This window comes from Mauremys mutica, chromosome 10, assembly GCF_020497125.1.
Source record: "Mauremys mutica isolate MM-2020 ecotype Southern chromosome 10, ASM2049712v1, whole genome shotgun sequence".
Classification (NCBI taxonomy): Eukaryota; Metazoa; Chordata; order Testudines; family Geoemydidae; genus Mauremys; species Mauremys mutica.
The window spans coordinates 37,652,062-37,675,191 of NC_059081.1; the positions used below are offsets into that span (position 1 = coordinate 37,652,062).

General features: G+C 42.5%; 2 protein-coding genes across 4 annotated transcripts; one reads left to right on the forward strand and one right to left on the reverse strand.

Moving 5' to 3' along the window:
• Positions 1–1,969: 1,969 nt before the first annotated feature.
• CFAP210 (cilia and flagella associated protein 210) lies at positions 1,970–18,991 on the reverse strand. Of its 2 annotated transcripts, XM_045032383.1 has the most exons (9): positions 18,845–18,991; positions 17,084–17,307; positions 15,531–15,704; positions 15,233–15,426; positions 12,141–12,297; positions 7,696–7,835; positions 6,531–6,723; positions 4,146–4,310; positions 1,970–3,025 (listed from the first exon to the last, which is right to left on the reverse strand). In XM_045032383.1, exons 1-9 carry the CDS (start codon positions 18,909–18,911, stop codon positions 2,663–2,665), a joined length of 1,677 nt encoding a protein of 558 aa, XP_044888318.1. In that variant the 5' UTR covers positions 18,912–18,991; the 3' UTR covers positions 1,970–2,662. The 2 variants fall into 2 exon arrangements, with proteins under 2 accessions (XP_044888318.1, XP_044888319.1); XM_045032384.1 differs by lacking the exon at positions 17,084–17,307 and having other exon boundaries at positions 18,845–18,983.
• Positions 18,377–21,896, forward strand: PHOSPHO2 (phosphatase, orphan 2). Of its 2 annotated transcripts, none has more exons than XM_045032386.1 (3): positions 18,377–18,394; positions 20,127–20,294; positions 20,581–21,896. In XM_045032386.1, the coding sequence occupies exon 3, from the start codon at positions 20,603–20,605 to the stop codon at positions 21,326–21,328; it is 726 nt and encodes a 241-aa protein (XP_044888321.1). In that variant the 5' UTR covers positions 18,377–18,394; positions 20,127–20,294; positions 20,581–20,602; the 3' UTR covers positions 21,329–21,896. The 2 variants fall into 2 exon arrangements, with proteins under 2 accessions (XP_044888321.1, XP_044888320.1); XM_045032385.1 differs by lacking the exon at positions 18,377–18,394 and adding an exon at positions 19,014–19,244.
• Positions 21,897–23,130: the final 1,234 nt, after the last annotated feature.

Genomic DNA, 23,130 nt, shown 5'->3' on the forward strand with positions numbered 1-23,130 from the left:
AAATTATACCACCACTAAATCTTGGTCAGTGGTTTGGGGATGGAGTGACCCTCGGATGTATTTCAGATTATAACACACTAACCGTACTCTAAGAGGTCAGTTATCTACACATGTGCATGGGAGAGTGTGTGCAAGTATCTCTGTGTATGCATCACACATCTCCTATCACTCTCCTAGTTAACCCCTCTAGTTCCCACCATCATCCACACTTAGCCTAGGCTCCATTTTGCAGTCCTTACCTTGTCCCCCTCCATCCTTCCTCCGGCTTCTCTCTCCAGTCTCCAGTTTCTCCTCTTCCCCCTGACTAATCTCTCCAGTCCCTACCTTTGTTCTCTCTCTCTCATACTCTGGTCTTGGAGGACTGCTATAGTCCTAGAGAGTAAACAGGCAGTTCACTTAACTGGATTGTCTAACCTGAGTCCTTCCTGCTCTGGCTCTTACCCATTATGGTAAGAATTGCTAAATAACTGTGCCTTTGCTAATACCCTGAGTAAGAAAAATGCCCCATTCTTCAAACACAAAGAACAATCTTTGTGCCTAAAGTTGGGAACGCTGAAATTTTTCTGATAATGTGTGGGTAAAAATTATAATTAAAAAATGAGCCACGGGGACAGGGAGATAAGAAGCCCCAAGTAATGATTTAATTAAGTGGTAAAAGAAATTTTGAATCTGACACATTCCAGTTTTTCAGAAAAATTCTCTCTATCCAATTTTAAGCATCACAGTTTGCAAACAAATCAGTTGTTCCAAGCAAAAATTAGCAGGATGAAGAAGAAATAGCTTTGGAATGGAAGATCAGTTATAACCAGTGCCTACATTATAAAAGTTAAAGAACCAACTCAACAAAAGCAAAGAAATTACAAGTTAGAAAGTTCTACTTTCAAGTTGTTTAGATCTTGCTTCTGTGTTAAGTTATAATAGGGATATGATGTGATTCAGAATGTGTCTCTACATATAAATGTATATTTTTAATAATGTTCTTTTTTAAATGGCAGGATTTTTGTTAGGTAGCTCCAAACAACATTCTCTGCTGACTTTTGCATCTGTGCTGTCTCTGCAGCAACAGTTGATCAAAGGGTGGGATTTACACAGCTGCATATATTCTACTGCTGCTAACACTTAAGCTTGTGCAAAAACAAATAGAAGAATACATTACCACAATATGGCTCCTGCTGCACTAGAAATACAGTACAGGAACATTATTTTTTCCCCAATCTATCAAAGCACCTAAGCATATGCTGAACTTTAAACAGCGAATAGTTCCATTTAAGTCATCAGAACTGTGTTCATGTTCTGAGTTACTAAGCATGTATTGAAGTGTTTTGCTGGATCAGGGCCTCCTATTGCAACCTGTGTATATCTGTAGTCATCTACACTAAACATGTTTCCAATCAAATTTCTAATGTTGACACATTAAACATAGTAGAATAGAATTTATATAAATGTATGATATTTCAGAATTTTTTTAATAAAATTTTGTACTAAACAGAGCATGCTCTGCCGACTGTGTAAAAGCATACAGACCATTTAGTGTCAGCAATAATTCCTGTAACTACTGCTTGATTTATGGCATATAAAAAGGTATCCATTCTTAAGTTAAAGACTTCAAATGATGGAGAATCCACTATATACCTTGATAAGTTGTTCCACTGTTAAAGATTTACACCTTATTTCCAGTTTGAATTTATTTAATTTCAGTTGCCAATTACTGGACCTTGTTTATGTCTCTTGTTGTGTGCTAGATCAAAGAGCCCTCTTCTGCATATGTAGGTGTACTTACAGACCATGTAAGTCACCTCTTAATTTTCTATATAATAAGGAAATAAATATTTTTACACAGAACATTGTAAAAGGGCATATAAGCTGAGTATGTACAACATGGTAGCTTTGCTGTAACTGTTTTAATTTTTGCATGTCTTTTTTGTACTGAGAATAACATAGTAAAAATGTTAATGAAAGCTGGGCCTACTGTAGTTAAAGCTGTGTAACAGCAGTAAGGTAGTTTATTAGTTTGTTGCAAGAATTTATTCAGATTTTAAGAGAACAGAAAAGAAATTATATACTGATAATGAACTAGCGTTCTGGATGCTGATTGATTAAATTCAGTAAGGAGTGGAATCTGAAGAAATATTTTATGTGATACAAATTTCCCATTCCAAAGTATTTTTAGCAATACTAAATGCTTTTTTCATATCTTTGTTCTGTTATTTAGTATTTGTTTCTCATGTATTTCCTACACTCTTGAAAAGTATTTGGTATCTTTTGAGGATAATTTTTTTTCCTTAGCACTCACTGATTATAACAATGCAAGAAGCCAAATGCAACACTTTACAGTGGGTATTCAAGAGTAGCTGTAAAAGATTGAACTTGAAACTTACAAAAATGAAACCAAAATATTGTTTTTTTAATATGACCTTATATATAAAGTAAGGTTCTACACTGGTTATAAACAGTACATCACTCAGTTCTGCCTGTATATTTGCTTTAACATCATGACTTTAGTAAAATACAACTTTTAATGTTTAGGAAAATACACTTGGATCCCTATCAACTTTCCATGGAGTACTTATGGCTTTTATAGTTCCTTTCATGGGTTTCATACAACATGGATCATTTACAGATTTATTGGACTTGTTTTTGTAACGACTCCAAAGAGTTATTTTTACCATGTAAAACCTAGTCTTCCCTTAGCTTGCTGGATGTTACCATTGATATTTAGCTCTTTTATTTCTTCAGTAGTGTTACAATTATAAGAAGGTAGCTGAGTGCCATTGATATCTCGTGCTTGGTAACTAGGCCTTATTCCTCCTCTTTCTCTGTAAACTGGTCCATGGCCGCCACCTGTCCCTTCCTTTGCTGCTTTGAGAAGAGGATAAATATTTCGGGTTGTCTTGGATTCTGAATCAATTACTTGATTTGCATATTCTTGAAATTCCTGCTCCTTGCAAATTGCAATAACTTCTTTCTGGGCCTCATAATCCAATTCTGCTTGTTTCTCATGCTGTTCTTTTGCCCGTTTTTCAGCCTGTTTGGGGGAAGGGAATAACAAAGCTTAAATATTTCCACATGGTTAACTTATGGTAGCATAGCTTAATAGAGCATAAAGTCAAGGAAGTCCTTATGTGACATTTGTTTAATAATTGGCTGCAACTACCTTTCTGATAAAAACAATTATTTGTTAATCACAGTCTAACTCTAGTTAGAGATGCATAACTGACATTCTCCGTTTGTCCAGAGAATAGGTACAAAGTGAGCAGCAGCCAGGTGCTAGCAATGCACCTGAATACTGATTCAGAGAGACCATTATCTGCAGCTGACAGGGTACCTCAATCAACGTCATTCATTCAAGTCTTGACTTCTCAGTTAATTCTTACCCATATGGTTGCCAATTAGCACAGACAATAGTAAACTATCCTAGATTTTGCAGATCCCTGTACAAAGTCTGATTTTTGGGAACCTAGGCAAACTATAGTACTCCCATAACGTACTTATATGGTTAGACTTGGCATCTGAGCAAGAGAGGGGGTGCTTGTCACTGGCAGATGGTTTCGGCAGCTGAGAGGGGACTGGACAAGGGTAGTAGTCGTTGTGGGCCTATGAAGGGTTGAGCCTCAATGTTAATCTATTAAGGTGACAGGGCAGCACAGCAGGCTGGGTAAGTCTCCCAAAAGCATGGGGCCTTGTGATGGCACGTATTTGGCATACAGCTAATATTGGTAGGGGATTTTGTGATACATGTCCACTGACAACTGGACTGAGACACCAAATGCTATTTTATATAATCCAACCTAGCAGCCATCATCAGAAGGGGACATCTTTCAGTCCACACTGGGCTTAAGTCAGACAAAGTGTCTGGAGATGAAAGGATCTATATCCTACTGCCAATCCTGTGAACTAACAATTCCCCCACTCACATATATAAGCTCTGCTTCACATTCCCACCCTTGTGCTGTGATGAGGCTGGTCCCTGAGGAACAACTCAAGCATTATGTTTAAAGGGATAAAAATAATTCTCATGTTTCTCTTGTTTTGAACAGTACTATGATCATATAAAGACGTAGGTCTCATGCAAGACTCCTATACCATAGATGTACGCTGAAATAGCTTTGTAAAATGTCTGACAATCTGATCATCCCCCTAGTTACCATTTGCTGGATTTGAGTCTTTTGCATTTTTATGTTTTCATTGCGGTTTCTTCGCTTCTTGTCTTTCTCCATTTCCAGATAGATGCGGTCTGCTTCCATTAGTTCACGAAGCTTTTCTTTACCCTCTAATCTTGCGCCTCTCTCTCTCTCCTCTTTCATTTTTATCTATATTTTATAAAAAAAATAAAAAATTAACTCAATTTGCTAACCAACAAATTTGAAAACCATATTTTCAGGCATATTTTATCCAGGGCCGCCCAGAGGATTCCGGGGGCCTGGGGTCTTCGGCGGCGGGGGGCCCTTCCGTTCCTGGACCCGCCGCCGAAGTGTCCCGAAGACCCGCGGCGGGGGCCCCCCCACCGCCAAATTACCGCCGAAGCGGGACCCGCCGCCGAAGCCCAGCCCGGTCTTTGGCGGTAATTCGGTGGAGGGGGGCCCCGCCGCGGGTCTTCGGGGCACTTCGGTGGCGGATCCCGGAACGGAAGGGCCCCCCGCCGCCGAATTACCGCCGAAGACCGGGCTGAACTTCGGCGGCGGGTCCCGCTCCGTGTTCGGCGGTAATTCGCCGGTGGGGGTTCCTTCCGCCCCGGAGCGGAAGGACCCCCCGCTGGCGAAGACCGGGAGCGGCAGAAGCTCCTGCGCCCGGCCGCACAAGAGTTTGCCGGGCACCCCGGAGCGAGTGAGGGACCCCGCTCCAGGGGCCCTGAAAAACTCTGGTGGGGGCCCCTGTGGGGCTCGGGGCCTGGGGCAAATTGCCCCTCTTGCCCCCCCCTCTGGCCGGCCCTGATTTTATCATTCTACAGCCAAGAGAAACTAAAAAACCAAAGGCCCATAATATTAAGAAGCAGTGAAACACCAGTAAAACATTTCCAAAATCTAGTAATTCCACACACCTATGAGAGGTTCCCCTCAACTCCAAAGCTTTACATAGTTTTTCTCAGTATTTCCTAATTTTATTGGTGGTTGATTAACCATGTAATGTCAGTCACCTGTCAATAGACAACCAGAGTTGCTTGGAAAATCCCCCAGTGTTTCCTGAAAATGCTCATTTCACTATAACAGCAATTTTCAAATGGGCCTGTACAGCACTTACTGGTGGTCCCCAGAGAGCTATCTTGTTACATGGTTCTGGCTACCCTACTGTTTTCAGATACTAATTCCCATTGAAAGTTGGTTTAAAAAAACATTACTTTTACTTTTCCACATTAGCAATTGTTGTAGAGGTTATGAAATTCAAAGCAGGAGGTACTTTGGCCGCACAGTTGCGAACAGGAGAGGTTATTCACCTGTTCAGAAATGTGGTTAACAGCATGAAAAATGTTGCAAACCCTGCACTATGTATTTAGCTGTGATACACTTACACATTAATGCTCTGTTGAGAGGTCTTTACAATGCAGTTAAAGGAGCAAGGACCAAGGATTTTTAATACTTTACTTGCTCACTAAATCTGGTGATTAACACGTCACCCAGTAAGAGGCCATAGCTTTGTCAAGCCCATGAGTTTTAGTGGGTTGTACTCAAATTGCCTGGAATAAGCAGTGCTTCAGGTCCTCACCCTTGAGGGTTGAGAGGCTAGTCCCCTAAGAACAGCTCTTGAATCCTCACACTGCTTGAGTGGTGTGCTAGTGATGGTGTTCAGGGGAATGATCAGAAGAAGAGCACATGGATGATTCTAGGAGGAGCGTGCATGAAGGAGACTGCAAATGGAAGAAGCAGGAACAATGTGAGGGGCCAGATGATTCTGCCTCATTAAGTAGGATGGAAGCCAGCAGTCTGAAGGCCATCTCCTTCACCAGGCAGACCAAGGCCTCTCTAACTCCTGAGAGAGAGCAGTCCTCATTCCCTACTGACTCTCTGAGCTTTCAGGAGAGCGGGAGCATCAGCTAAGCAGTTAAGTTACAGCTATTATCCAGTATGCCCTTCTCACTAAAAGTGCCAAGTGATTATATTGGTTGTACTAGCTCAAAAAACTCTGCTGGAAATAATGAATATTAAAACTAAGATATTTGCATCAATTCTCAATGATATACTTTCACTTTTAGATGTTTGTGACACACAACCAGCCTGTTCTTAAACATTTTGTCTAAAGACTTGCTATTTACTTTAATTGGGAGATGTAAACATTGAACAGTAAAAGCGGCAAAGAGTTCTGTGAATATCCACTAAGCTCACGCTCCAATACGTCTGTTAGTCTATAAGGTGCCACAGGACTCTTTGCCGCTTTTACAGATCCAGACTAACATGGCTACCCCTCTGAGAATTGAACAGTACGTTCAATATGAATCTCCCACAATGAATTGCAAAAACTATTGCTTGTCCCAAAAATATTTATAAGAATGACTGTACACAACCACATTAATGTAGCTTTTTCTTTAAGTATCTTACCACAGTGGCTCTGTGTTCTGCAATTGATTTCAATTCAGCTTTGGTTTTTTCTTCTTTCTCTTTGAGCTCTTTTTCCCACTCAGCTTCTCTCTCTGCAACATCTCTAGCAACACGTTCATCTATCCTCTCAAATGTCTGTTTCATCTGTGCAACTAGACGGTTAGTAATAATATCCCTATGCTCCTGTATTAACCTATAGCAGAACAGCAATTAACGCAACATGTCAATGTTAAACAGATAAACCTGGTTTCCTTACAACTATCTCACTAGAATCTAATTATATCTAAGTATCTGATTAAGAAATCAGTTTTCCCCCTTTCCCTTTTCTGTCTTTTCTCCCTTGCTTCACTGAAAGGAAATCACAGCCACATCATCATGCTATTTTCCATCAGGATGGAGATAGTTTGGAACTGGTAAGAGAGTAAAAGTCTTGCAGACCAGATGAAAAGCCCCCAGCTCCAGCACATGGATGTGGGGCCCAATATCCTGCAATAGTGGCTCTCAACCTTTCCAGATTACTGTACCTCTTTCAAGAGTCTGATTTGTCTTCCCTACCCCCAAGTTTCACCTCACTTAAAAACTACTTGCTTAAAAAAAGACACAAAAATACAAAGTGTCACAGCACACTATTACAGAAAAATTGCTTATTGCTGTATTTTACCATATAATTATAAAATTAATCAATTGGAATATAAATATTGTACTTTTATTTCAGTGTATTGTATATACAGCAGTATAAACAAGTCATCCCCTGTATGAAATTTTAGTTTGCACTGACTTTGCTAGTGCTTTTTATGTAGCCTGTTGTAAAACTAGGCAAATATCTAGATGAGTTGATGTACCCCCTGGAAGACCTCTGAGTACCCCTGGTTAAGAACCACTTTCCTGCTAAGTCCACAAGCCTTGAAGACTAGTAAGATCAAGGTGAGTACCCAGCTCACTGCACATCATCTGTGACTACGAAGGGCCAGTGAAAGGGGAATTCCTTTCAGACCTTTTCCTCTTTCATACCCTCCAAATACCCTGAAGCACTTTGGTCCAGGGATCCATGCTGTAATACTGTACGATCTTTTTGCGGACTTAAGAGCTTAGAATGTTATCATAATCATGTGACAGACATAATTCTGAATCTATACTTTATTTAATTCTCTAACATTTGACCCACCTGTTCATTTCAGCTTCTTTTTCTCTTCTCAGTTTGGCCATATTTTGTTTTGCTTTAAAGTGAGCTCGAATTTTATCATTCTCCTCTTCTTGTTTTTGTTCCTGTACAGCTTTAAGAATATCCTGGTCAGCAACATGCTCCTTTTAAAAAAAAAAAAAGTGTCAAATTATATTTACTAAGACAAGTAGCTAAATCTTTTTAAAGGAAGAAAAAAAATCTGATACAGACTTAAACCATACTATGTAAAATTATGGAGGTGCCCCTAGACCTGCAGCTGGGGAGAACAAGGTTCTGGAGGAGAGAAGCTTCTAGAAAAGGATTGTTGTTCTTGCCCAGCCCTGAACTGAATTACATTCTGAGAGTCAAATTACCACAAGTTGCTGCAAAAGTAACATTCATATGCACTAATATTCTAATACACACACTATTCATGTCAGCAACAGGAGTTATCAATGCCATGCAAGTACATAGTGCTCACTGACCCAGCAACGGGGCCTGAACCACTTGATTCATGTCCCCTGACTTCAAGGTGCTTCACTGGAAAGGCCCTCCATGCTCCTTGTCAATGAGCACCTGTGGAAAGCACAGGTGTGAAGGGGAGATGGACTCAGGGTGCACTACCCCTTGGGCTCTGACATTTCTGGCCTCTGCCAGCTATAGACCACAAATCAGTATCTGAGTCTAAACTTTACAGGGGAAAGTCAGTTCTATTTCCTGTCCCACCTTACTGCCCAGGTTCACAGTTTCCTTCTGAAGTTTGCATGATGCTGAGGATGATGAAACTGGACCTACAGTGCATCATTATACGTTGGGTCAGTCTCCCTACAGTTTCAGCAGGACAATATTATATTTTTCACTTTGTCTTAAACTGATGTGAGACATGGGGCTTAAACAGCTGCCAATGTTTCGTCCCAAAGATGGCTGTATTTCAGTGGTGATACAATTCCTGTATTGTGTACATTCAAATTCTGCCCTTTAATGTCTGTGACCTTTTGAAGTCAATGAGTTGTGTGTGTGTGAATTTAAGGGCAGAACTTGGCCTGTAACTTGTGAAATGCATCCTTGACAATACTTACAGTTCAGTCAGGAGTCACATGAGTCTCCTGCATAGCTAGGTGTGCCATTACAATATTGATTCTTCCCCCTCTGCTTTTGCAGCTAGGAAGTAGTGCCAGACCTGCTAGTCAAGGGAACTATCTAGGCTCTGCTCACCTGGGGGGAAAATCCCAAATCACTCTGCCTTTTAGGCATGGCAGATTTCTGGTCTTCAGAACATATGGAGGGGGAGGAGGGGAAGCCTCTAAGCAGGAGCTCCTCTCTCTCTCTCTCTCAGGGCATCCTGGCATAATCCCAGAGGTACTCCACAGAGCTTCAGCTAACTGTGGAAGGAAGCCTCTATTTCTTTTGTCAGCAAGACACAGCACAGCAACCCCTTCAGCCAGGACTATAATTCCAGGAGCTCTGGCCCCAGCAGCAGTCATCAACCTCTGGCAGTTCCTCCTTAAACAACAGAGGCTATGGCTACACTAAAGAGCTTACAGCGGCGCAGCTGTAAGCTCTCTAATGTAGCCACTCTAAGCCGATGGGAGAGAGCTCCCCCCCAAGCTTCATTACTCAAGCACCAGTGAGCAGTGGGGCTACATCGGCACTTACATCGGCATAAATTATGTTGCTTGGGGGGCTGGCTAATTCACATCCCTGGACAACATAATTAATGTTGAATTAAGATGCAGTGTAGCCATAGCCAGAGACAGGACTATCAACGCCTTCAACATCTTTTTAAAAGGCAACTGCCAGAAGTGACATCAGAGGCTCCACCAGCAGGTATTACAAAGGAGACTCCACATACTGAGTCAACACTGAAGGCTCCTTCAGAGCGTCCTCACAGGCAAACGTTGGAATGACAAGCTCAGCTAGCTGCAAGGAGATATTTGTACTTGCTGTGACAGATATGGCAATTTCCTGCAATATCCTGGACAAACCTTACTGAATTAAGTTTAAATATTTTAGGAGCTCATTTGATTAAAAATGCAACTGTTTATGTATTATTGGGGGATTGTATGTAAGGGGGTGGGGGAGGGAATGATTAAACATAAATGCTGGGAAGTGTCATGAGCTTCCAAGGTCTCATTTGACAATAGGCCAAACAAGAAGGAATGTTTGGGATAAACAGTTAATTGGGTTTCATGGGAAATATATGAAAGAAGGGAATGAAAATTCCCACCTCCAGCCCCAACCTTTTGAAGCTATGACCTGAAGAAAAACCCATGGTCTATGAATTACCTATTCTCAGATCAAAGGCCTAGGCAGTATAAAGGAATGACTCACAGATTCACTACAGTGTTGTGAATTTATAACCACTGAAAATCCCATGTGGGCTTGAAGGACTGACCCGATAACACAGCCCTTGTTGCACTTGGGGTGGTCTCTGATAAGCTTATTAATGTGTGTAGGTTCTTTTGTTTTAATGTTTTCTCTGTAATGCTTTCACCTTAAGAAATAAATGTAGTTACTTAGGAAAAGGTGGGTGGTACCTTATCACAGTGGACAATTATGCTATATATAGCCTCAGAGAAAAGCAAAGCAGACCTGCTTAGGCAGTCTGATTTCTTGGGAAGTACACAATGTAGGCAGTGAACTGTGCAGCCTGGAAACATCCCAGTCACGAGGGAGTGAGATGTGTGTCTCTTGCCCAAGAGACATGACAACTGGGGAGCCAGAAACCTGACAGTGGGTGCCCTTGCTGGACCACAAAGTGGAAATATAGGTGCTGTTGTCCTGAACTGTGACATTTGCCTGATGATTTTCTTCTCCTAGTAGTCAGTTTCACTATTCCAACTAACCGTGTGGGAAACTTTCTCTGCACTGGCTTATCTGGACTTTTCTTATGCAGTAGATGCACATAATTTAGAAGGGGAATGTTTTCCCTATACCATCAATAATCTACATCAGGGCCAGATTAAGGCATAGGCACCTATGTTTAGGGCCCCAAGTCCTGGATTCATGTGATAAGGTGAGAATCTCTGTTTACTTTGGTTGCAAAGAAAAGCTCGAAAACATGACTCTAGTATAACTGATGCAGGGATATCTGCCTGAGTCTGCAGACAGCCTGGAACAACAGTTCTGAGAGGTGTGAACTTCCCCATGCACATCAATGGGGTGTTAACTCCAAGATCCACTGCTCTGGAGGACCTGACAGCTGCATTCAGCAAAGGACTCTGTGTAACAAGATGAGAAGAGTGCTATAGACCAGACCAACCCCAAGCCCATACACACTGGTTGCTGAGCCGAGTATTGACTGCTGCCACTTCCACTTTTCTAGACGGAAAGGGGACCCTGCTTCTCCCAAGGGTAGGGAGGTCTCTGCTGCTCCTGACTGGGGAAAATAAATGGATCTCCATGCCCCTCTCTCTCTGGGAGCAGAGGGGAGCCATCCTACAATGCCACTCCAGGTGGGGAATGGAGTCACAACACAGATCTGACCCCAGAGGACACTCCTGCATTGTGTTTCAGCTGTGGAAGAGATCTTACTTGGAAATGTTGTGAGTGGAGCCAAGCAAGCCTGGCCTGCTATCAATTTCTACACTGCAGAAGCAGGGAAAACCCCAATGCTGGAATAGCAAACCTGACTACTAGGAGAGAGGAAAAATTGCTGGTGAGTGCAGCTTTTCAATAATTAAATTTATTGCCTGCAGTCCCCATGAGTCATTTTATAAACATGAATCTCCTAGACAGCCTGCTGCCAGTAATTAAGATCATGCACTAGAGACCTCCAGCTTCTCCTGAGTCATTCCTTTGCCTCTCCTAACGCACTTGTCACTACTTTCCTCCCGACTCTGCCTACAGCATGTGCAAATGATTCCATCAAAGCTATTACTATGAAGCTGTTCAGTTGGTGCTAATTCTCAATATGGTTTTAGTAATTTTGCACATAGATGATGCAATACCTCACTCTGCTACTGATTCTGCTCAGAAAGGCTAAGTGGTCCCCTGTGAGGCAAGTGGCTCCTTACCCTACACAGATACAAAGGTGATGGGAGAGGCTCTTTGGAGAGATCATTTACAATGATTCGGAATACAGACTGACTGAGTAGTCCTAAGGCAGGTTCCCAGGAGGAGCTAGGTCTGGGGATAAGGCAACAGCTGACATTTATTTTATGAATGTATTTATGATGAAAGCCAGGCCAACTCTGTGCAGTGTGTGACTTTGTTTTGGAGCAGGCTAGGAAAGACACCTGCTCACAATGCATTTGGCAAACTGCAAATCAGCACTAAGAGCCAGGTTTTCAAAAGAGCACAGCACCTAGCAGCTTCCACGGTTGTTAGGTGTGAGCTTAGAACTCAAAATCTGGCCACTTATTTAAGTATGTAAATATGAATGTAAGTCCCTAACTTTAAGCATCCCAGTTGAAAAATGTTGGCCTTTCTGCTTTTCTGTTACTTACACAATGCATCCTCCTATGTTCACGTTTTTCCTCCAGTTTCTTTTCATTTTCTCTCCTCACTTCCAATTCATATAACTTGGTCAGTCTTTGAATCTCTTCGCCTTCTTTTTTTGCCTCTATTTTGTCTAATTCTGCCTGGTGCTTATGTTCCTTTATTCTAAAGCATAAAATAAAATAATCATACTAAAGAGGTAAGAAAATGTACACAGTACATAATGGACAAAGGTCACACATTTCTAAGAGTTAAACAACATTAGATTTGATACTCTGAACTGAAGGCAGGTAAAGTGTCAGAATTCAAAATCAAAGTGATGCATTTTAAAGCCATTGGCCCAAATCCTCAGGCCAATGCTTGGCCCAAGTACAGAATGAGAACTTAGTAACTCTGGGAATTGTGAAAGGAATCTTTTCCCCCAACTCACATGGCGGCAGCAGCAGAATTTCACAAAGGCAGCTACTGCAGTAACCATCACAGTCCTAATGTGCTCCTTCCACTGTGGGAAGGAAAGGAAAATATACCACAATGGTATTCTGGGAGTTGATGCAGAGCCAAGATCTGTATTAAGCAGAGGATGCACACCCCTTTCATGCCCCACAAATCATCTCCAACTCCTCTGCAGCAGAATTACATTAGTGCCATTGCCAGAAACCCTTTATATTCAAAGAATGGAGCAGGATTTCCTCATAATGTATCCATGCACTGCAACATTTTAACTTAGTAGCAGCTCCTTAGAGTAGGATTTCAGGTGATATCAAGAAAGAGACAAAACCACTGATGATTCCTTTCCAGGATTATTTGCAGCAATGTTCCCACTAGATACTGATATCCATGCCTAAGCACAGCACATTCCTTGCTAATTCATGAATGACTGAGAGATCTGGTACACATTACTGAAAGTGGTTAACTACCAATTAAACAAAAACCACAATTAATACATCTAGATGTTTCATCACAAAATGTATGTCTTTTGACAATTACATTTAGTTTTAATTATTATATTCCCTCACTTCCTTGAGTTCCTCCATTCACAATGGATCACTAAGGCTGTAAGAAAATTATGGGCTGTGATTTTGTTGCAGAAACTGAAACTTTTAACACACACGCCACAAATTTTTGTAGTTGCCACAAATTTGAGTGCCATTGTGACACTGTGCACAGGTCACAATGCCACTCACTCAAATTTGGCCCAGCTGCTCCTCTGTCATGATGGCAGAGCCAAATTTGAGTGAGTGGCATTTTGACCTGGCACACAGGGTTGCAATGCCACTCAAATAAGGCTTTTTATTATTTTGGATTTTTGTTTTGTTAACATTTTTAAGATAGTTGAACTGACCACAACACTGCAACTTTAACAAACTGTGGCCAGAATTTTTTAATTAAAAAAAAAAACAAAACTTTTTTACAGCCCTATACATCACCAAAAAAGGTCACATGCAATTTATCCACTCTGTCCTCAGGAGGAGGATTAACAGACCTAATTTTAGAAAATATATGTAAAAAGACTGAGATGATCAAATAATACAATAAATTATCTAACCCCGGTAGTGAAAATTATTGATCTGTCCAGTAACTCCCATTATCGTAATTTTAGAAACTTTTCAAGAGGAACCTAAATATAGATACTAAGAAGGAAGAGAGTGAGCTTTTGTCTTTTGAAACTTAAAGTACATTTACTCAATATGAAATCCTTAACTTTATATTTATTGAATGAAAGCTAAGTAATTATTATGAGACTGGAGGTCTGTGAACTTCACCTTGTTTTGTAAATGCCATTTATTTTCAGGGGCTCTAATTTGTATTATAAACTTCATTTTGGACTGTGACCTTCATGTTGTTTTACAATCTCCATTATGGATTAAAGCATCCATTTTGTAGGAGGGGCATGATCCCTAGTTAGTCTGAGAAGCTGGCACATAGCAATATAGGGCCATCAACTCTGATTGTCTTCCAGGGATCAGCCAACCTGGGCTAAGGAGAGAGAAAGCAGGAAAGACTGCCCAACCTGTGGAGGCTGACCAAACCCAGGATTCAGAGGAGGGGTAAAATCCAACTTGAGGGGATCAGGGGATTCAGGATCGTTTGTTGTTTCCCAAAGACCTGTAACTCTCTAGTGCTGTTTGAGAATAAAATACTGTTGGTTAAGAAATTCCTTTTCTAAGCCTGTATTCCTTGTTTGCCAGCCATGTTATCCCTGAAAGGGTTAGCTGAGAAAAAAGATGGAATTCTGAAGAAGTGTCTATAAGCAAGTGGGAGCTTGGAAGGGTGGGGGCACTGCCGAATAAAGTTGTTAGACATTGGGTCTGCACTTTGAGACCCAGAGCTAGAAATAATGTCTAGTCACTACCAAAATCCAGGGGTCTTAGAGCACATGGGATCCAGTGATTGGTTCCATAAAAGACTGGTATCCTTCCAGAGAGTGGGGCTGGGCCAGATTACATTATACTTCTAGCAACATTTACTAAAGTACGCAGGATGGAAGATGTGCTCAGTGAATTAGTATGGAGTCCCCAATTTTGTTGCAATTTTTATGCTATTTGGGGAGGGATAGCTCGGTGGTTTGAGCATTGGCCTGCTAAACCCAGGGTTGTGAATTCAGTCCTTGAGGGGGCCATTAAGGGATCTGGGGCAAAATCAGTACTTGATCCTGCTAGTGAAGGCAGAGGGCTGGACTCGATGACCTTTCAAGGTCTCTCCCAGCAATATGAGATAGGTATATCTCCATATATTATATAAATTTCCTGAGAATGGGAGGCTATTCTACAATCAACAGATCTCAAGGAATGTAGTATAAGTTCCTTCCCAAAGGAAGCAGTGGGGCTTTTAAAACTGGACTGGACAAAATATTAGAAACTGTAATGTCAGTAGAATTCTGCAAGGCCAAGAAGATGGAATGGATGATCTAATAGGTCTTTCTCTCTCTACTGAGAAAACAACAGCTCATTTTGTTTCTGTTAAAAATTCCTAGTAACTCATTTGTTTAGCAGATGAACACTAGGTTTCTTTTAACAACTTGATTAAAATATATTTGTTGAAAAAGAAACAGTTTAACTCAATAATCTTTATTAGTTAGAAACAGCCCCATTTTACTTACTGTTCCAGGTGGTCTCTGCAAAGTGCCTGTCGATTCATATAGCGTTCATATGCCTTTTCCTGCTCTTTCAGAATAGCTTTTTCACGCTCACGTTCCATTTCTTCTTCCTTTTTTTTGTAAATATCTGGCTTTGTCTTTTTAAATTCAATCTGAGCATCTCTTTCCTTTAGGACCTCAGTAAGTAAAAGTGCTTTCTACAAAACAGAATTGGAACATGTCATGTTTATTTTATTACACATTCAATTATGTGCAAAGAAACAATACAATTTGAATTAAAGACAATAAACCATCTACAAACATGTAACCCTTTCACTCTCTCATTCTGATAATATTGATAAGTTTTGGCCTCTTCTATGGCCTCCTTCCGCTTTGCTGCTTGAAACTGTGCTTCCTCCAGATCAAGTAGTTTTCTTTCTTCTTCCTCCTTTTCTTCTCGCAATTTCCTGGCTTTAAGTTTCCTCTGTGCCTGGCCCTAAATGCAGATAAAACTCATTTCCATTACAGATCACACTGAAAATAACTGGCTCAACAATCTACAACTTCTTCAAAAGACCAAACCAGCAAGAATTGATTATACCTACTTGTATCTGAAGTGAACTATCAAATACTTTTTGTGCTGCTGTCCTGTGTTTTAAATATCTATTAGAAATTTAAAGGTATGATAAAAATGCTTTGCTGTTAAAAAGTATATTTCATATGCGGATCCCAAAGTGTTTTGTGAGTAGTTATAATAAGCTTCAGACCACTGGATAAAGGATAAGGATCACTTCAATCATCACTGATGTGCAGCCATCTCTGAGATAATAAGCAGCAGCTGTTTAACAGCACTGCCCTATGTGGTAGTTTAGGACAGGAAGTAAAGAACAGAATGAGCAAGGATTTCTGCTCCATTAATTACGACAGCCTTGACAATACATTTGTCTGCTTCTCCCACAACAGGCTTTGTGCTTTTTTCCATGCCACCTCTTGCACTTGGAACACACTTTCTAAACTGAACTGCTTTCAAATCCCTCACCAAGATTCATTTCTACCACAGTGCCTACAGGACTGCCAACTAATTAGGGGTAGGCAGCACAGTAGTTGAGACGGGGCCAGTACGACAACAAAATGTTGTTGTATGTCTTCTCCATCTCCCCCAGCCTTTTCTGTTGTATGTTTTATTAGACTGTATGCTATGGGGGCAGACATGGTTGTTTCTCAGATCCACATTTTGGATACTACTGCAATATAGGCGACAGTATATAATAATATAGCCAATTGAAATTACAGGGTAAATGTAGGTAGGCAGAATGTAATTACCTGAGCTGCAATAACTAAAATGTGTAATTTGGAAGCTCTAGATTTGCTACTGAAATATTTTGAACAATAATCCTGGAGGGAGAAGGGAAAGACTGGAGGCCTGGTGGGTAAGTGGCTCCATTGGCAGTCAGCAGGGAAGATGGAGACCTTCCCTTCACACCTCTTACTCGCTCCTTCTCTCTATGATCCTGTTTTAAACTTATCCATGACATGATATGGGCAGGTCTAATGCGCTGCTGCATACAGCACTGCTGCCCTCTCTCTTTAGCTGCTGGAATTTCCTGATACTTCTCTGGAGTAAATAGGGAAGAAGCTATGGTGTTCCTAAGCAGGAGACAGAATTAGTAAGCCGGGCCACCAAAACGTAGACTCTGGTTATAGTGAAACTCTTGTTAGGAAGTGTGTTTGTGTGTGTATTTGTCTGTACATGGAGAAGGGAGGGGAAGAGTTCACTCTAAGGCCTGGTCTACACTGGGGGAGGGGGAGGGGATCAATCTAATCTAATGTATATGAAAAGTAACCCTCCAATTTCCAAATGTACATTTCACTTACTGCAATGGTGTTGGGCCAGTTTTTCACAACTGCTTTGGAACGTAAGTGCATATCTTTCCGTTCTTTCCTCTCTGCATGAATCTGTGCTGCTTCTCTAGCTGCACTGTCAACACTGTCTCGAATCCTTACCCATTCTGCCTTTGGCAGAACAGTAACCTGGCGAAGATCTATTCCATTTGGAAGAAAAATACTCTCTGGAACATTATATTCTTCCAAACCATTTGCTGCTATGTGAAAAAAAGAACAAAAGAATGAGTTCACTCAGTTTGTAGCACTTCTGGCCAGAAAATTCTGGGTTCAAACACACACCAAGATTTGGACTCCTAACCAGCACTGACAGTAAAGCATCATATTAGTTTGATTCTACAATGTAATGTAATTCTGGTACCCAGGAGCACAGTCAGAACTAACCCTCAGATCCAGAGCCTCACGTTACTTAACAGACCAATGTATCTTGCTTTCCTGTACTTTTCAGGCCCTCAACTCCTCCTGACAGTCATTAATTTTCAGGAAATGTCCTTCGTGTTGGTCATTACTGCTTTAAAAAAAACAGATATTTGAGTAAAGCTAAATTCTCTTAGAAAACTTTGCTCATCTGGTTTGTAAGAGTACTGCATGACAAATCTAAAAAAGGGGACAACTTTTTCCTGTTCTGACAATGATGTTTAAAATTAAAACCTACTTTTAGATAAAATTGCTTCTCTGCTAATTGCCCTTTGTCTGGTGCACTGGGCCTGGTCTTCCACCTCTAAACAAGGGGATTTGCACAAACCAAGTGTCAACAGTAGAATACTGTATGTAGCCACGATTGTCACAGGCTGCATCTTTATATAAGTGGCCTGATTCTACTCCCACAATAGTTTCATGTACCTGTAACTCCATTAATTTCAGTTGAGTTACTCCTATGTATATCCTTATGAGAGGAGAAACAGGCCCTAGAAATCTACTTGCATGTCTGCAAGGAACCAGAGCTGTGAGGGGATTTAAGATGGAAGGTTTTTACTACGTGAGATACTGCTTTCTCTGACAGTGATATTTTATGTCTGTCTGTTCTTTGTTTACAATCTCTGTTGCCAGTTTTCTTCAAGGGTAACCCAGCAAGGGAATGGATAAAGGGAGTCGTACTGTATTTTTCCTGCACTCTTCTGTGATGCCAGACCATGAGCCCAGGGGCTCATTTGGAGTGAGAATGGAGAAAGAGGATTATATTCTCTTTTTCACTGCACTGCACATCCTAGGCTCAGCATCTAACCCGTTGGTTCCAGGAACTGGTAGCGCAGCCCTTGTGTCTTGGCATCGCCCGCTCTGCAGGTAAGTGCGCTGTCTTCCTTGTGCCGGGCATGTCAGCTCCACCTTTGGGCACCACATCCCCCACCTGTCTGGGCACCACCACGTCACACATGTAGGCACCATTCACCTCAACTGTCCTTCACTTCCATGGCCACCCCTGTTCTTCACCCCCACGTAACTGCCTTACTCCCTGGGCTGCCCAGGAAACCTCAGCGTGCCGCCGCGGTTACAGGCCAGTGACACTGGGGGAAGGAACCCGCGGGGGGGGGGGTGCATTAGCCAGGGGCTGTCTCCGTCTCTCCGGTGGGGTCTTTGCCGCATACCGGCCCATCCCAGGTTCGCAGGCGGGGGGTGGGCCCCGCGGGGCCGGGCACGACACCCCACGGCCTCGTCCCCACCCCGCTCTTAGCGCCACGGCCCGGCACCGTCCCCCGTCTGTCCGCGTGGCTCCGGCAGCCTCGTGTCACTCACGCGTGGGATCCAGTCTCTGGCCTTTGGGCCGCCCATAGAGCGCCGCGGGCCTGGCGGCCGCCTCCATCGCACCTGCACCCGGGGCAGCCCCAGCGGCGCCGGGCTCGCGCGGGGCCTGTGTACGGCGGTTACCAGGCAACCGAAAGGGGGCGGGAGACAGCCGGCGCGACTGGCAGAGAGGGGTGTCACGTGACTTGGCGGAGCCGGAAGCGGCCCGGCTCCGTGTCAGAGCTGGAGGACCGGAGTTGCCGCAGGACCTGCCCCAGTCGGGCGCCTCCCCTCGACGCCGGTGTAGCGGCCGCACGGCCCGGCCCTGCCCTGCCCGTGACGTCCCCTCGTGGTTCCCGCTTGTGGTTCCCGATCCCCGCCTGGCCCGGACCTGCCGCGCCGGAGGCTGAGGGTGAGCGCTCCGCGCGGCCCGGCTGCCGCCCGCGAGGCCGAGTGCTCCCGGCGGCTGCCGCGAGCCGCGCCCGGGCTCCGCTCGGAACGCGCCTCTCTGAGGCCTTGCCGGGCCGGGCCGCCGCGTCCGGCGCTAGCACAGCAGCGCTGCCGCCGCCGCCGCCCCCATCCGCGCCGGGCTCCCCGGTCACCGGGCTGCCGGCTCCTGAGAGTGTCCCTGCCTGGCCTGGCTCCCCGCCGCCCCGTGCCGTTAGCGCCGGCTGCCCCAGCCCGTCGGTGTAGCTGCTCCGCCGCTCCCCAGAGCGCAGCCGAAAACCCTGATCTCCTTTTGCCGGTGCTTTGTGCGCTCTCTGCTCCTGTGTCACGCTGTGCTTTGTTTGGGGGGCGGGGGATGCAGTTTCCAAAAGAGAGAGCTCGTCTAATGCTGGAGGGTCCTCTCTCCATCTGTGTTAAGTGTCCTTTATAGACTTACTGGGGCTGAGACTAGAAAGAGTTCGAGCTGTAGCTTAAATATTGTTAACAACCGCTGTCGACTTGCCTGGCTTCTTTCTGAATGAAGAAAAGGTGATGAATGAAGTTATTGCTAAGATAAATAAAATGTGTGCCTAGAACTGCCCTAAAGAAAGGGTGAGGTGTTTCCTCCTCCAGGGTATTCGGGGCTGGTCCATAAACTCTAATGCTGCAGGACCACAGTCACCTACAAATCTCCCCATAACAAGTCAACAGTAATATTCACCACCAGTATTATTTGTGTTCTTGATTTTTGAGTCAAGGTGGCTGCTTGAATATTGTTACTAGTTATTGGGTTTTTTTAAGTGTGTGGGGGGAGAGAAAACGGGTTAAACTCCTGGCAACAGCAGCATCTCCAAATGTCTCTCTCAAGGTTTTCATAAAAAGCTTCCATCTCCTGTCTGCAAGCTGAAGAATTTAAGCTGTGAGGGTTGCTTTGGCTGGTGATGTGGATAAAAAAATTTAGAACTGAAGTGCCACCTGGCTGTTTAAATGATGCTGTCCAAGGAATGCAAGATTGAGCTTGTGTCAGCGAAGACTAGTGAGTAACAATACAATTATGTTGTTTCAGATACTTTTTATACTATCTAATTAAAAATGTAGTTGGATAGTGAATTAGAATTTTGACCTTTACAGATCATCTGCTTGCTTGAGCACAACCTTTCCGACAGATGTAGCACTCATAAACAGCTCACTACGTTTATACATTTGTCTTGCTGACTTTTTTCTCGCAGAATTTCACTTTTCCAAGCAGGAGGTCATGGTAGGAATTCAATACTTAGTAGAAGCATCTGTTTATATAAACAAATTATTTCTCTTTTTTTCAGAATATATTCTTATCTAACAACTATGAAGTTTCTGCTGGTTTTTGACTTTGACTGTACGGTCATAGATGAAAACAGTGACACCTGGATTGTGAAATGTGCTCCTGAGGAAAAACTGCCTAACAAACTAAGAAACTCCTATCAAAACGGACATTGGACAGAATACATGAGCAGGGTCTTTAGATATTTGGGAGACAGTGGAGTAAGAGAAGATGAGATGAAACGAACTATGACAACAATTCCTTTCACTACAGGAATGAGAGATCTTTTAGATTTTATTGGCAAGAACAAAGATTTCTTTGATTGCATAATAATTTCAGATTCTAATACAGTATTTATTGACTGGATTTTAAAAGCTGCTAACTTTCATGAAGTGCTTGATGAAGTGTTTACAAATCCTGCAACTTTCAGTGGCGCTGGCTATCTTACTGTGCAGAATTTTCACACTCATCATTGTGCAAAGTGCCCTAAAAACCTCTGCAAAAGAAAAGTGTTAGAAGAATTTGTAGATAAAAAGTTACAGCAAGGAGTAAAATATACAAAAATTATATATGTAGGTGATGGTGGGAATGATCTCTGTCCAGTAACTTCTTTAAAGAAGGATGATATTGCTATGCCCAGACAAGGGTACACATTACAGAAAATGATTTCTCAGATGTCTGAGGATCTTGATCCTGTGCAGTCTTCTGTTCTAGTTTGGTCATCAGGTATTGAAATTCTATCTCATTTGAAATTACTTATAAAGGAGTAACTCAAACTATAGAGATGGGTAAAGGTGTTTTATCTTGTGTGGAGTGAATAATGGTAACCATATCTGTCTCAAAGCACACAATTACAATGTTGGGATGCTATTATCTGAAACTAAGGCATTGAAATACAGGCTATAAAGTATTGTGTTTACTCTTTACTGTAGTGGGAAAGTGAGCATGTTGAAACAGATTATTTATTATATGGAAAAACACTTAGTATGAGCTTTTTCCATTCATGTAAAAGTGGGTGGGGTGCGGCAGAGGGGGAAGGGAGCAGGGAGAAAGGCAGGCAGGAAAGAGGCTAATTTATTAAACTATTTTTTTTCTTCAAATCTTGACTTTACCAGTTTGTGCAAATTACTTCTGGTCGGATATTTAGGGGGAGAGGCAGGGTAAGTGCACATAATAATGGCTTTTAATGGAGGGTTCATCTATATGTGTAAGATTTATCTTGGGCACTAAAAGCAAGCTACTGCCACTGTTGGTTTTGTTTATTTGTTAAAGCAGCAAAAATATTTTAAGATGTAAATGTTTGTCTTGTATATTTGGTTCAAAGAGACACATTAAAATACCTACTAAATATTTTACTAATCAAAGCAAGTTTTCTAATAGTTTTTATTGGCTTTAAGAATTTAAGAATGGCCATATTAGATCAGACCAAAGATCCATCTAGCCCTTCTGACAGTGGCCAATGCCAGGTGCCCCAGAAGGAATGAACAGAAGAGGTAATCATCAAGTGATCCATCTTCTGTCACCCATTCCCAGCTTCTGGCAAACAGAGGCTAGGGACACCATCCCTGAATCTAAACGTTAATGTCTATCCGTCTAACAAGAGTAATGTGTGTGTTTGTGCAATATGTTTAATTGCCTTTTGAGGCATGCTTACTGAGCTCAAATGCCAAAAGCCTATGGGTGGGAGTGCCTTTTGAAACAAAGGAGATTCCTTCAAGTGACCTTAAGGAGTAATGTGCATGGGAACAAGAGTCCTCTTCAGTTCTCATTCAGAAACATGATGCAACACGTGAATAGGGAGCCACTCCACAGAAAATTATTTTTAGTCATGGATTCTATTTGTTTTTCAGTATCCATGATTGCTGTCATCTCTTCAGAAATATAAAAGTAATTGAATCACAGCTGTTGCTATAGAGTGTTTGCCGCCTTCTGTCTTGCACACTGTAATTCTCTTCTCACTCTCCACCTATCTCATCCACATACTTAGGCTCAATCAATGCTGAGTATGGAAAAAGGTGTACAAGAGGATACCTTGCCAAAGATCCCTGAGGCCCCAATCTGTGAAGTTGTATTGGCTGCCTTGTGGGAGGGACTGGGGCTATTGCCCACAGATCCAGAGGTAGTTCAAGAATCTGTTATATCTGCTTCTAAAGATGCAGATCTCTGACCCTTATCTGCTTGTGCAGGAGCAGAAACCCTGCTCCACAGAACCCAGGGCCTCCTCTTGACAATACAAAGTTTCCTAAGCCATTGACTATCACCACTTTATTCCCACTATAGGAAGTAAATGCTGGACGAGACCTCTAGTTTTGACATGTGACTCTTTGCCATGTACTTTTGCTCTTGATGGCATAAGAATCTGCTGACTCTGGTGGCTTCTCTATCTTCACCATGAGGCCTCCAAAGAGTGGAGTTTCTGCTCAGTTTCACATGAGCTCTTGGCTCACTTTCTGCCTCAGTTTGTTCCCTATTGCCAGTGTAAGTGGAGGGAAGAATCCTGCCCCTTTACAGTCTGACAGCAGTCTGTAATTTCCATCTTCACTATTTATCAAAATCTTTTGTAGAGTCTAGA